The sequence below is a fragment of the Rosa chinensis genome, chromosome 7, assembly GCF_002994745.2.
Source record: "Rosa chinensis cultivar Old Blush chromosome 7, RchiOBHm-V2, whole genome shotgun sequence".
Lineage (NCBI taxonomy): Eukaryota > Viridiplantae > Streptophyta > Magnoliopsida > Rosales > Rosaceae > Rosa > Rosa chinensis.
Window position 1 is genome coordinate 20,052,170 of NC_037094.1, and position 14,605 is coordinate 20,066,774.

Here is a 14,605-nt window from a genome sequence, read left to right on the forward strand (position 1 = left end):
ATGGATTTGGAAGGTGGAGGAGATGTGGTGGTCGCTGGGGTCGAGGTTTCTGGGTTTGGGTATGTGGGGGGAGAGAGAGAGAGAGAGAGAGAGAGGGAGGGAGGGAGAAAGGGAGAGAGTCAGAGGAGATCAGGAGATTTTTTTTTAAACAAAAAAAATGAGCCAGAGTGTGAGAGTACTAAATTACCCTTTGACAAATGCATAATGACATTAGAGTTAACGGCGTCATTGACGTCGTGTCTACATAGTGGATCGGGCTCGAGAGTCCGTGTACCAAAATGATCGGTTTGAAACTTTATGTATAAGAATTATTAGTGACCTTTACTTGGTGTACTGTTTGTGAAATTTTCCCTTATTTCCTTCCCTGCTGACGATAAAGAAGCTTGCTTCCAGCCTTGAATTTTGCGAAGAACAGAATTCCAAACATATCGCAGAGCTGAGCGCTTCGATCTACCCTAAATAATCGGCAAACCCAAATATGAACCCGGGTTATCAATTGAGTACACTTTGAGGATAGAAGTGATAGACTGGATCAAAGTAGGTGTAGTGTTAGGACTAAAGTAAAACAATGATTTTGCATAGTTGACCTCCTATCCAAAAGTTGCTCATATAGTTTAATGTAGCCGATGGTGGCCTAACTTGCGCGGAGTTCCATTATGAAAGCAATATTAGCCCAGCAGATGTTGAAAATGAATGGTTTCTTATATATTTTTTTTATCAGATTTGCTCACCTAAGGGACAATTTTAAGGGATTGTGAAGGACAAATGCATCTCAACCACATGTATTAAATACAAAAGCAGAAATTATAACAACTTAAAACTATGCATTTATTTTCAGCCATCAAATTCACTTATCCCTCATAGTCCCTTTAAAACTATCTCTTAGGTGAGCAGGCATTTTTGTTTTATATAGACATCTACTAAGGATGAGATTACTATTTCAATGTATATAAGCAATAAAAAAAAAAAATTTAGTTATTCCGAATTTTTTTTAAACTCAAAATATGCAAAATTTATGGCTCCACCATTAAGTTTTGATTATGGTGGTTAGATGCAGCTCAAGGAATTGTGTAGAGTTTGTTTTTTCGGATTTCACTAGACCAATCATTTGGGCTTGCTTGGGTCAATGCTTATTGTGATGATGTTTGGGTCTTGTATTGGGCTTCATAATCATTAAAGTATTAAGAGTGATTATATATATATATATATATATATATATATATATATATATATATATATGATCAAAATCAGGTGACCGCGCTTGACAAAACATTGAGCTTTTCCTCCCTGTCTGGCGGCTAGCCTTTCGCCGTCGTCAGACGGGACTTGTTGACTCCGTGTGAGTCTGGTGAGTGGTCGGACTCTTCGATCGTCGTTTTCGTTCATATCGGGGAGTTTTCGGTGGTGGTGTGTGCGATGAGGAAGAGGGAGATAGTGGAGGCCGCCGGGTTGGAGTTTGTCCCTTACTGGTCTGGTCGGCAGAGCGGACTGGGGTTGTATGGGTCGGAGGCGGCTCGGGGGTGCCACAGTCGGGCTCTGCTTGGACAAACTTGATCTGGGTTGGTTTTCTTGGATCCGATCTGAAGAAGCCGTTGTTTGGCTAGGGTGGTGATCCATGGTGCGACGGTGGCAGAAGGATGATGAAGGCGGTCTGGCGAAAGCTGCGGGGCGATGCAGTCAGTGGTCCGGCGACGGTGGCTAGGGTGGGGCTGGTCCGAGCTTGGTTGGTGGCCTGCATTCTCTCTGATTCCTGGGTTGAGGCCTGGGCTTGGGCCTTGCCTAGGCTGGTTGCTTCATTTTTGTTTTAAGTTTTATTTATTTTAGTTGGTCCGTTTTGTCTCGACTTCGGCGTGTAATAAATCCTTGCAGATATTCTGTAGGACTAGTTGGGCTAAATGTCTGTGTATGCACTCTATGTGCCTTGTCTGGCCTAACGAGGGGACAGTCCATGGTTAAATAGTCGCACCCTCCTAGTGGCAGGATGAAACTAAGTGCCATCGGATTTCTTCTCCGGCGGCAACATAGTAGGAAAGTTGTGATTTTGGTAATTATGCTTCGTTGTAATCGAGTTATCTTTCTGATATGTCACAACTATGTCAAAGCAAATAGAGTAGTCAGTCGAGCACTCTTTGCTATTTGGTGCTTGTTAGAATACATGTATTTTGTAGAAACTCTTGATATTATTTCGGGACGTTCTCTATATGCTTATTGTAATAAGGGGTTTTAGGCTCAATGTCCCCCACTTGTATTCTGCAGTTTCATTAATCGAGGCTTGAGGGCAGTGGCACCAGCCCTTTATTTCAAAAAAAAAAAAAGTGATTCTATTCAGACCTCCCAATTTACTATCTAGACCTCCCTTAATTTTTGTAAAATTTTATTTCCTACTTTATCCCTTTAAAGAACCATGCTTCTCCTCTCTCTCAAAATTTCCCAGAATTGCAGACATCATGTGAACATCTCTTTCCACTTAACTACAAGCTAAAAAGATTCATCAACAAGCTTTATTCTTGTTCAACCTAAGCTCTGAATAAGCAACAATGCGTAGCTTCCATAAAAATTGAAATTTGTTCTCAAATTTGAGATTGAATTATGACCCCAGTAGCTCAAGTAATTGGCTGGGCTATTGTTCATATGGAAGGATAACATGAAAAAAGAATATCTATACTTCCAGAGAAAACCACCATGATGTGTTGGAATGATTGTTTATTCTATATACAAAAGTATAATTACAAAACATGAAGAGTAGAAGTTTTTTTTTTGACATCATTACGTTCTGGGCATACTCGATTGATCAAGTAATTTTGAACTCATTACATCTTAAAATTTGCAAATCCCATGATGTAAGTACAGCTTTAATATGGCCAAAATTCATGATATAATCGAAGAACAAAAGATATCTTCATGAAGAGTAGTGTGGGAGTGGGTGTGCAGTTGATATGAGAACAATTGAAGGATTTTTTTATTTATTTATTTTTTTTTCATTCAGAAACCTTAGTTCTCTAACCTTGGAATGAGCTGAAGTTTTCTTTGATGTCTTGCGCTTGGCGCACCAATTAGGTACTGATTAGTTCTCTACTGGGTTTTGCAGTGTTGAATCTTCTGATGTTATTGTTGGTGGCTATGTTGCTGAAATAAAATTTGGGTACTTCAATACGTTGCTGGCTTCTTGTTGTTCTTTCAAGTCTCCTGGCCAAAATATATGGCATCAGCGTGGATGAAGCAAAAGTAAAAAGTTAAGAAATAATGGTCTTCTCCGCTGTGCTGCTAACAATTGTATCATTTCTTTTTCTTAATAGAGAGGTAAAACAGGAAATAAATTTTTACAAAAACTAATAGAGGTCTAAATAACAAATTTGGAGGTCTGACTAGAATCATCCAAGTACTAAATTAGATCAAATTAATGGATGAAGAAAATCTGTCTAACCTGAATTGTTCATGTTCATAATGACAAATCACGATTATGAATATCTTAATGATTATCAATTATGTTGAAAGTTTGTAGAAATAATATACTCATAAAGACTTAAAAACTGAACGTTCGATATGCCGATATATAAACATACAATTGCAAAGTGGGTCCAATAAGGAATCCCTTAAAATGACAAAAAAATATATAAAAAAAGATCCATTAGTGGAAGGGTATGTGTATATATGGGGATCGTTACACACACACACACACATATATTTTGTTCTAGTAGATATGTCAGGGATCAGAGCACTGAGTTCGATTTTTTATTTGTATGTTTCCAGAATACTTGCATGGTCTAATTTCTAAAATGAACTCAATAAGGAATATGTGAATTTACTCAGTTTGTAATTTTTCATGTGACACTCCATAAAAAGTAATCATAATATGTAATTTTGTTCCATGATATACAATCGTTTTTACTAGGGTTGTTTCAGGTCTATCAGATTCGTGTCGTGTCAAGGTATTAAACGTGTAATAATAGACAAACTCAAATCCAACCAATTTATTAATCGTGTCAAAAATACAAACTCAAACCTCACATATTTATTAAACGGATGATGTCTTGCAATGACCCGCCTAACTTGTTTAATAAATAGGTCGTGTCTTGTTAAATTCAATGATCCATTTAAAATATTTAATTAAAAGCTTGCACAAAATAAATAATAGTACATAACTTCATTACTTGACCCATTTAAAATTTTAAACCCCTAAATATTTAAAAGATTACTTTTTTTAAAAAAATCTTTATATAAATTATACACAACCTGACTCGGTCATTTTAATAAACGGATATACGGGTTTATTTTGTGGTTGACATGCAAATGACCCATTTATTAAATGAATCTTGGTGAGTTGAGATGCAAATGACTTGCTTTTTAATCGTCTGGGTTCAACCCATTTTATTCATGCAGATTTCAAGTAGTGTTATTAAATCGTATCATAATTAACAGTCCTAATTCGTTAGAACATACAATCAATTACAAATGTACCCAAATCGTTGAGCAGATCATACCCTAACTTGAAGGGGGAGATGATCGATGGTGGCGCATCGTAAGTCTGAGCAGTAGGTTGGACTTTCTATGGTTTACCGCTTCGATCAGTGTTGGGAGGGATGGCCTCTCCATCCATGATGGCGGCGGTGTGCAAAGGAGTTCAGGCAAGGCCACGGCGGGCGTGCCTTAAAGTTGTTGAAGAGATCGTGATGGGTCGTTGTTCGACCACGATTCCTGGTGGATTGCAGTTACATTGGGTGGATTTGGGCCTAACTTTTGGTGCGTGCTTCCCAAACCAGGCTGGTGGGAGGTTGCTTCCCAGTGGTTCCTTCCTGGCGAGCGCCGACTATGGGGTAGTTAGCAGGGGAAGGCAGTGCCGCAGTTAGCCTCATATTTGGGATGGGGATGTGGCAGTCTGGCAACGACACTTGGTTGGGGTCGAGGTCAGCTGTTGGTTGGGTGCCCAAAGGGCCTTCATGTGGGCCTAGGCTTTTGGGGCTTGGGCCTTTATGGTGTTAAAGGAGCATGGGCTTGAGGCTATTTAGGTCCGTATTTAGGATCTAGGAGATTTATGGGCTCTCATTTCACTATGGTTTGGAATTGGTTCTCTGGTTACTTAAGTACAAGATCGCTCTCTTTTGGACATACTTTTTTTTAAGTGGAAAAAGCAAGGTCAGTCATACTACTGTCGGTCACCTTGACAGAAGGTTACCTGCTACTCGACATATATCCTTGCGTGGAGGGATGGTGCACCATATTGTTGGTATCGTTTTACTTAGCTCGGTTTCTGTCGAGTGCTTCATCAAATGCTTAATTGCATTTGGTTACCTTTTATTGCTTTTAGTATTATTTTTTAACTTGATGTAGTTTCTACATTTATCAGTTGTAATTTTTTTAATTAATAAAGACTTTAATCACTTTATGAGCCTGTTTAAAAACAAAAAATGTAGGGTGACATTGGTTTTGGATAGACTGGTAAGTGTAATTTCACCTTTGTTAAATAACACTAGCAGGGTCCACATCCTATGTGTGTGGGGAGATATGAAATAGTTGGAAGTTTTTTCTCAGTGGGAAAGTAGTGAGAATTTTTTTTTTCTGCCATGTTTCTAGCCTTTTGATTTTTTTTTTAATTTTATATTTTTATTTATCTTCTATTTTATATATTGACGTTATTGTCCTTGATAATTAATTTAATGTTAAAGTTTATTAATATTTCAGGGCTATAATCATAAAAAAAGGGAAAATTTTGCAAACAGTACACGAAGTAAAGGCCACTAATAATTTCTATACATAAAGTTTCAAACTAAATATTTTGGTACACGGAATTTGAAAACCGACCCACTTTCCGTACACGACGTCAATGACGCCGTGAGATCTCTGCCAGCTGGCATATTTTTAGGGGCAAATTGGTCTCTATCTGTTTCTTACTCTGGCAACCCAACTCTATCTCCCAACTCTATCTCTCTCTCTCTTACTCCGGCACATCCAGATTGAATCCAAAATCTTCGAAATTCCGGCAACAATTGTAGCCATTTTCTTCCTTGCAGCAGAGTCCTTCACTCCCCCAACAGACAATCTTCTCCCTGGAGAAATCCGCCACCAGAGGCTCCGGCGAACCGACGAAGGGGTGGCGGCCAGCGATTGGGCTGATTCCGGCGACGTGCGGCATCGGAGAGTCGAAATTGAAGCTGTCAACGTAGACGAACTGGCCGAGCTGGAGGCGGTTGGCGAGGATGAGATCGATGTCTTTCTCGGAGAGGGAGACGTAGGTGGAGTTGAGGGAGTCGGAGAGCTGGACATAGAAGCCTTGGTTGGGCCAGAGGTCGTCGGAGTAGGCGAGGGCGGGGACTATACCGATGACTTGGAGCAGGGCAGAGCGGTGGTCGCCGATGACTTTGGTGGCAGAGTTCATGGACTGGAGGAGCCGGGAGTGGGTGACGCCATTGGGGGTGAGAGAATTAGAGAGAGAGAGAGAGGATTGGGATTTGGAATGTGGAGGACATGCGGTGGTCGCTGGGATTGAGCTTTCTAGGTTTGGGTTTTGGGATTGACTTTCTGGGTTTGGGTTTGGGTGGGGGGAGAGAGCCAGAGAGATCTGTTTTTCCCTTTTTTTTTTTTTACACCAAAAAAATGAATAAGAGTATGAGAGTACTAAATTACCCTTTAATAAATGAACAATGACATAAAAATTAACGGCATCATTGACCTCGTGTCCACATAGTGGGTCGGGCTCAAAAGTCCATGTACCAAAATGTTCGATTTGAAACTTTATGTATTGAAATTATTAGTGGTCTTTACTTGATGTACTGTTTGCGAAATTTTTCTTAAAAAAAATAAATTTTAGAGAGCAGGCTCTTTTATCTTAATTATACTAATTTTTAGACACCTTCCTTCCGCGAACAAAAGATATAAACCAAAGCCCATTTCTTCTGTTCCCTCCAATCCCCGTCGCCGCAAAACAGACGGTTTAGCACAATCTCAAACTCCCTTTGGCTTCCCAGGTTCGCATTTGCTTCTCTTGTGAGAAAAAAAAAATCAATGTCTTGTGTGTTTAACTATTAAGATTGGCGCACTCAGTTTGTACGAATGTGGAAATCACCTGCCATATCCTATCTGGTGAGTCTATACTTCTCCCTTTCATCTTCTTTTTCCTCCCAAGTTTTGGTTTTGGGGTGTTACGGTGGTTTTGTTGGATGCCCAAATATAAACGTATTTGTATTTTTCACATGATTTCTTTGGTTTTCACTTAAAAACATCAATCAAAAGTTTGGAATTCTGAGCTGTACACTCCTATACTTCATTTTCATTTGAAAAGACATTCTCTTTATGTAATTTGTATTAGGAACTCAATAAGGTGTTCAAGCCTTAAGGAGAGAAAACCCATTTAGTGGGTTGATAGATTGCCAATGTTGATGGTCATTGGTTTAGTGGGGAACCTAAAGAGCTAATTTTGGTGAGTGAGTAGCTTTGGAGTTCAGCTACTAATAAAATTCTTTAGTTTCAATCTATATTTATGAGTAGAATTACAACCCAATGAATAAATGTACGAACAAATATAAGAAATGCAAAAAGAAGAAGAATACAGTACAAAAAGTTGGACTAAATTCAAGTAGAAGAGGTTTTAGTTTGCGCAATTGCTGAGGCACAATTCTCGTTAATTTCTTGATCAAATTAAAGTTTTATTCTCTGAATGTGAGATAGCTGAGTTGGGCTGTTTCACAATAGTGCAGGTTATTAGTTGAGGTTTTCTTTTATTAGATGGATTCAGTTTAACTGTTATAAAAACATTCATGGATTTCCCTACTTTTTTATCTTTTCCAGGTTGGCCGTTTAACTCATCTTGGAGTTGTTAGGGCCCAAGTTCTGAGTTCTTCATACAGTACGGTGGCACAAGCTCAAGTATTTAACCATAGAACAGGAAAGGTTGTGGTGTCATCTGAGGTACTTTGAGTTCTTTGTCAAATTTCTTGTGCACATGCATTGAAATGTTGGTAGGAGGGTTCAGTTTCTGCAAAGCGGGTCCTGGGTGATTTCTGAGTATCAAGAAAGATAATGTTGTATTAACTGTTTGTCAGTCTATGTTAGACATTTGATGCAAGAGATTCATAAGCCCAATAAAATAATTACTATCATCTTGTTTGTTCCTCTGCCATTCTTGGTAAACATAAGCGACACTGTTTAGATGAAAAAAAGAAGAAAAAAGAATTGAATAAAAAAATGGTGTTGGCTGGCCTGCTTTTAAGTATGAGTAAAAGAGAATGAAGGAAGGATTAAGGTAAGTGGAGATGACAAATAAAAATGGTAGTCTGGTGTAATTATCTTTTATCATGCAACCTACAAATACAAAAATAGTTGCTAATATATTCCCTATAACTTAAGAAAAGTATTGTCTCTTATATCCAAATTGTTATTTTGCGGTAAAGAATGTCACACTTCTCTTGTGAGCACTCATTTCAAATTGTGAAGGTTTTCTGTGTTTATCTTTTTCCTTTTTCGTCTTGGACACAAAATGAATGCTTCATATATTGAGGCCTAATTGATCTGCAATTGTATAGGATCTACACAGCAACCAAGGTAATAGTCATTTTCCTGAGAAAAATGCTGGAGGTCAAAACAGGAACCAAATTGGATGGAATGTTTCTAGAAAGGATAAGGTCAACTTTCTTGTCAAAACAGTAAGTATTCATATTTCAATTTTGCTTGTTCTGAGCTAATGTATGATGTATTTGTATTAATAGAGTGAAATGTTTGGGATGCTACTTCTGTAATATATTAATGGAACCTTGAAAGGCCCTTTTGTCCTCTGTTTTTATGTGCAATCTCTTAATAGTCATAAATAACAAAAGGTAACAGAGGTAGTACACAGATAAGGGGAATAAGCCAAAGTAGGATCCAGTATCCAGTTAGGTTGCATGAGCTGCCAATGTCAGAGTGAAATACCTGAAATGGGAAATCAGTTCCAAATCTCATAGTGTGTATCTCAGCAAATGTGTCCATGTCATGTTTATTTATTTATTTATTTTTTTCAATTTCATGAATCTGATTTACTTATACCACCTATGCATGCGAATAATTTCTCCATATACTTATGATGTGATTGATATTCTTTGGAGAAATATTATAAGGGGAGTGAAATTGCATGCCCTTTTTTACAAACCACACCTCCCTCTTCTATTTTTCTCGAGTGTTTTTCAATGACATAGCATGAGAATAGGAAGAATGGGGTTGTGGTTTGCAAAAAGGGGGGGGGGGGGGTGGTGCCAATTTCACCCCCTATTATAAATGGCTTATTTATATAATAAATCCCTGCCTTGTTATGTTCCTACTATATTCTTCTACAGTTATAAGGTTTATAGCGTCATATGTTTGGTTAAGAACTTTCATTGGGTATTTACCAGTCATTCTCTGGCTTTTATGAAAAAAAAAAATGCCAACTTTAATTTTTTCTTTGTCATCCACAATGAGTAGTGTGGAATTTTTGTTGATTTCGTCTTTCAAGTCCTATCAGGAAAGTTGTTAAATAACACCCCACCTTTGCAGCTTCTTGATCTCAATGATAGTAAGGAGGCTGTTTATGGTACTCTTGATGGATGGGCTGCATGGGAGCAAGACTTTCCTATTGGAAAACTTAAGATGGCATTGATTGCTCTTGAGAAGGAACAGCAGTGGCACCGAATTATTCCGGTATGATCAAATCTCAATCCTTCCCATGGCTTTACAACTTGAGAGGTCACTTAACAAAGAAAGTATTGAATTTGACAATAACATATGAATATATAATTTGAAGCAAAAGAATACGATGCAAAAATCTGAGGAGCTAAAAGTTTGTGCAGTTATGTCTATTTTGGAACCATAGGTTGATTGCATTCACCATATGTGGAATTTCTTATAGATCCTTTATCCCCAAACATATTCTTAGAATCCTGGACAGATACTTACTGGGAGAACCAACTATGGGAAGAGAATAATGCAGGCTAGATTGCTATTCTTTAAGCCATGAATTTCTGAACTTTGTTTCTTTTCTGTCTCCAGGTGATTAAATGGATGCTAAGCAAGGGACAGGGAACCACCATGGGAACATATGGGCAACTAATACGCGCTTTAGATATGGACCAAAGACCAGAAGAAGCACACGAGTTCTGGCAGAAGAAGATTGGCATGGATCTGCATGCAGTTCCGTGGCAGTTATGCAAAAGCATGATGTCTATATACCATCGAAACAACATGTTGGAGAATCTCGTAAAGGTATTTGCTTATATTGTGGACTTGGGTGATGCTGTGATAGATTGATGTTAGGCCCTTTCAGTTTTGTTTGTTTTTGCTCAAATACTTTGTAATTATATAACTAACCCTATCATGATCATGCTTGCATTTGAAAGCTTTTTGAGGGTCTGGAAGCTTTTGATCGTAAACCACCACAGAAATCTATAGTCAGGAAAGTGGCGGATGCATATGAGATATTAGGCAGGCATGAAAAGAAAGAGAGGGTGTTGGAGAAGTACAATTATCTCTTCACTGAAGATCCATCACGGAAGAAACCTAGAAAGGTCTCATCTAAGGAGAAGAAGAAACTAGGTTAGAACTTCTAATTGGTTGATTTAAATCTATGACAACGTATACTATTGTATATGCAATTTCTATGACAAAGAAAATTGTACAAATTGATAAAATGCAATGCTCTGTTGGGATTGCGGTTTCATGATTCTGTCTCTCTTGGAACAATATCAACTAGCCAATTTTAGCTGGTTTGGTTCGGCTTTCAATTTGTGCTGTATCCAATTTATCTTGATTTAAGGTTTTGTGAATCCATATGATTGTTAATGTCATTTAGCTTAGCGGTTATAAAATTCAGTTCATAGAAGAATCAGAATGGAACCATTCCAAATTGGTTTATATTTATCTACTTCTTAAGTTCCAAACTAGCATCAGGTGGAGGTTGCTAAAATAATTATAGAATTTTGTCTACTCTATGTTTCATCTACAAGTATTCCATACAGCAAACTGCAAACAAAGAAAGCAGCCTGATTTTTATTTATCAACTTTTAAATCATGGACATTTTATTGAGAAGGAAAATTACATAATACAACATTGTGACTTGAACCCAGGTCACTACAATGAGAAAACTCAATTTTAACCATGATCATATCCCAGAGGAAAGGAACGCAACAAGATTATACATATAATTTGATATCACTTATCCATGACTGAGGTGTATTTCTTGAAGTCTTCACGAGCTTGCAATACTAAATGGTCATCTTCCCACTCATCCCGGTATCTCTCTGGTCGGGCACGCCTATTCTTTGAAACTGCCAAGTACATTTGCTTTCTCCATTCTTCAGATACTGGAGAACCACATTGAGCAGCAAGCCAGTCATCATATTCAAACTGCAAAAACACCACTCATACTTATTCTGTTCATATCGTGTAATACCAGAACAAAGACTAGAAAAATTACAGATACAAATATTCAGCTAGGCTTTTAGCCAAGTTACTGCTCACGGAAACACAAAAGGCAGACACTTCAAAAGAGAAAGCTCCAGATTGTGAAGATGGAATTAAGAAAATGTGACGTACTAAGCAATGTAGGATAAAGATTTGGAAAACAAGTGGCAATGAAAATATTGATGTTTCATGAAGAAACCATAGCAGATGGCATAATGATGGTGATTCAGCAAGTCCATAACCATAAGAACAACTAGCGGTCACTTAGCTTATGTAATTCTTCTCATTATCTTTTCTCCTTTATTTTTTTGGTATATGTAGATAGAGAAAGGCTACAAACAAACTGAAGGCTCCATCAAACAGAGAGAGAGAGAGAAAGAGATGACATCACATCTGCCGAAGGCCAAGAACCAAATAAATCGGTTCTTACATAAAATTGATGTTTAGACTAGATAGATGATTTAAATTATCCAGTTAAGTCAATGGGAGTTCCACCTTTACATTCATAAATTGATGAATTTGAAACCATATTTCACTCGGCAAATTACTCCAAGCTAGGCCAGTGCTCTGAGCAGCCAATGATGAATTTACTTCTAGTAAGGTATTTCATTTGACTGAAGTTATGCCATATGCGTAATTATAACAACATATGCTACCAAAGAAACTGAACTTACCTGATAATCACCCATGTTATGAGTGTATCGTTTAGGTATGCCAGAAGCTTCAAGTAAACTGTAGAACGCTCTGACATCCTCCATCATCTCCTCTTCAGATGGAAGTGTAATTCGGGTAGATAAAAGACCTGCTATCCACTTGCTTTGTAATTCGAACAAGGGGAAAGGAACAACCTGGCACCAAGATTGTTAAAAGACTTATTTTGACCAGCAAAAGAATGAAGCACAAAATGGCATATAAGTTTAAGCAGAGAAACTCACCTTCCATGGTAACCCAACAAAGGATAGTGACGGAGCCAAGGCTGGTGGGAAGACATGCTTGTATAGTGGCCCCACACGGTTGTCATCCACAGTCACGGTGCCATTGGTTTCCAAAAAAGGGAAATCGTAAATGTACCTTGAAAAAAAAGAAAAACAGATTAGCATTCAATCTTTAAGTTTTCTTGCACTTTTCATTACATCAAACTATCAAATCTTTAAACAAGCCAAAGCGAGTATACCCTGTACATTGAAGAATAATGTCAGCATGGACAACACTCCCATCTGGGAAAATGGCACTACCATCTTCATTGAGACTATTGATCTGCATGGGGTCAAATTATGAACATTAGAACTACATATCATAATGACCAAACAAAAATCCCATGATGAATTCTCATCATAGCCACCCCAATCTTACCATGGGTGAGTTCTTTTACCATAGAATGAAGCCACATGTTATCATAGCCAGGCATCTTTTCAAAGGTTTCATCAGGAAGAGATCTAGATGCAATGTGGACTTCTTTGGCAACCCCAGCTATGTCCCGAGAAATATCAACAGCACTAGCAGAGCTCCCTATTAAGATTACAACCTATACAAAGCAGGAAATAGATAAGAGAAGCTACCCAACAACTACAATTATTTAACCTACAAAATACAACACCTGCTTCATTCACTTGCTTTATTTCATACTCTACGATCAGATAGACAGATAGCCAACTCATAAGAACACAATCCAGAAGTTTCTATAGAATGCACAAGTTAGACAGACCTGGTCTCGATATGGTTCAGGCGTACGATAATTATGGCTGTGAATTTGCTTCCCTTTCCATGTATCAATGCCTGAAAAAATTGTCCACGGCATTAATCGCAAAAAGAAGAACCAACTTTTGCACCCTACCAAAACTTACATTTACCCTACACTGATTTCAAATTGCAGTCAGTTACTTACACACAGCATTCCAGTACAAAAAGGAACAAACTTTGGCCAAATTATAATTCCAATTTTGCACTATCTTCATCAATCAAACAACCTATGGAAAAATGAGATTGATCAAATACCTGGAATTTGGGCAATGCGAGGCTCAGTATAATGTCCATTACATACAACCACAGCATCATAAACCTCATCAAAATCCTCACCTCTCTTACTCTTAGTCTTCACCTCCCATTTCCCACCCTCCACCAAACCCACAAACACCACCTCCGTCTCAAACCTCACAATCCCATAAACCCCAAAGTCCTTAGCAAAGTCATTCAAATACATCAACACCTCTCTGTGACCCGGAAACCTTCTCGGGTCTCTCTCTTCATCTCCTTCCTTTTCCACAAATGGGTAGTCCCGGAACCCCATGACCTCTCTCGGCAGGTTGGTCCTGAGCGACTGGTACATGCTCGAGTGGACCACGGTCCTATCTGGGTCGACCCCAATTGGGTCGGAGTCGACCTTGGGAGTGTAGACCCAGGTGCCACCCACCTGGTCTCCTCGCTCAAAGACCACGACTTTGTGGCCTTCTCGTCGGAGCTCGCGCGCGGCGACCAGGCCGGCGGCTCCGGCGCCGATCACCGCCACGTTGCGGATGGTCGGCGGTTGCATTATGGAACTGTGGGCGGCAGATTTGGAGAGAACACGGATTGGCGCTATGGACAGGAGAGAGTGGGTTGTCATTTTTTTAAATAAAAAGAGGATTCTCGTCATCATGAGTATTTGATTGGTATATATATATATATAGATTTTTTTTTTAAATTTTCTTTCTATCTTTGTTCTTGGCTTTTTCTGGAAGTTTATGTTTCTTTGTAAAGAGGGAGGGGAAGAGTAAAGAAAAAGAGATGTGGAATGGTAAATAGGTTGGGAAAAAGGAGAATGAGAGTAAAAGTAGGGAAATTACCACATCAAAGCTATTATGTTCTTGGACCAAGTGTTTTTATATTCCTTGCATTGCAAGCAAGTATTGTTAAGGTCTCATCAAATTTGAGCCTCTGGTGATGCTTTTGCTTTCAATACTAATTGTAATTGCAGAAGTGATGACAACTTCTCTCCAAAGAGCCTAAACCAATTTCATCAATTCACAATTTATCAGTTGGTTAGTGAATCTTTTTCTCCTATTCAGACTAAGATCGTGCATTTCACAAAGATTTTGAGTGTAAGAGTTCATATTGGGAAGCAATCTGATGGGAGAGAAGCGGCAAAGAGACTCATCAGATTTGGCAGAAGATTAATAAGATGTGTTCTGACCAAAGAGGTTCCGAAATTTTTTTAGAGGTACC

The 14,605-nt window shown here is 38.5% G+C and overlaps 2 protein-coding genes across 3 annotated transcripts; one reads left to right on the top strand and one right to left on the bottom strand.

Moving 5' to 3' along the window:
* The first annotated feature begins 6,854 nt into the window (after nucleotides 1-6,854).
* LOC112179294 (pentatricopeptide repeat-containing protein At4g18975, chloroplastic) lies at nucleotides 6,855-10,666 on the top strand. 2 transcript variants are annotated; one of them, XM_040511649.1, is made up of 6 exons: nucleotides 6,855-7,077; nucleotides 7,783-7,884; nucleotides 8,517-8,636; nucleotides 9,502-9,645; nucleotides 9,994-10,206; nucleotides 10,341-10,666. In XM_040511649.1, exons 1-6 carry the CDS (start codon nucleotides 7,048-7,050, stop codon nucleotides 10,539-10,541), a joined length of 810 nt encoding a protein of 269 aa, XP_040367583.1. In that variant the 5' UTR covers nucleotides 6,855-7,047; the 3' UTR covers nucleotides 10,542-10,666. The 2 variants fall into 2 exon arrangements, with proteins under 2 accessions (XP_040367583.1, XP_024173441.1); XM_024317673.2 differs by having other exon boundaries at nucleotides 6,857-7,077; nucleotides 7,783-7,902.
* A 287-nt stretch (nucleotides 10,667-10,953) lies between these two features.
* Nucleotides 10,954-14,048, bottom strand: LOC112179293 (flavin-containing monooxygenase FMO GS-OX-like 4). The gene is made up of 7 exons (XM_024317672.2): nucleotides 13,400-14,048; nucleotides 13,110-13,180; nucleotides 12,777-12,929; nucleotides 12,579-12,661; nucleotides 12,340-12,475; nucleotides 12,079-12,252; nucleotides 10,954-11,347 (listed from the first exon to the last, which is right to left on the bottom strand). Exons 1-7 carry the CDS (start codon nucleotides 14,037-14,039, stop codon nucleotides 11,153-11,155), a joined length of 1,452 nt encoding a protein of 483 aa, XP_024173440.2. The 5' UTR covers nucleotides 14,040-14,048; the 3' UTR covers nucleotides 10,954-11,152.
* Between the last annotated feature and the right edge of the window lie 557 nt (nucleotides 14,049-14,605).

Excerpts from the sequence above, each read along its gene's own strand:
- LOC112179293 (XM_024317672.2), bottom strand. The coding sequence starts at position 14,039 with ATGATGACGAGAATCCTCTTTTTATTTAAAAAAATGACAACCCACTCT. Across the intron at positions 13,181-13,399 it reads TCGCATTGCCCAAATTCCAG|GCATTGATACATGGAAAGGG; the intron begins GTATTTGATCAA and ends CAATTTTTTCAG. Across the intron at positions 11,348-12,078 it reads ATAACATGGGTGATTATCAG|TTTGAATATGATGACTGGCT; the intron begins GTAAGTTCAGTT and ends GTGTTTTTGCAG.
- LOC112179294 (XM_024317673.2), top strand. The coding sequence starts at position 7,048 with ATGTGGAAATCACCTGCCATATCCTATCTG. Across the intron at positions 7,903-8,516 it reads AGGTTGTGGTGTCATCTGAG|GATCTACACAGCAACCAAGG; the intron begins GTACTTTGAGTT and ends GCAATTGTATAG. Across the intron at positions 10,207-10,340 it reads TGTTGGAGAATCTCGTAAAG|CTTTTTGAGGGTCTGGAAGC; the intron begins GTATTTGCTTAT and ends TGCATTTGAAAG.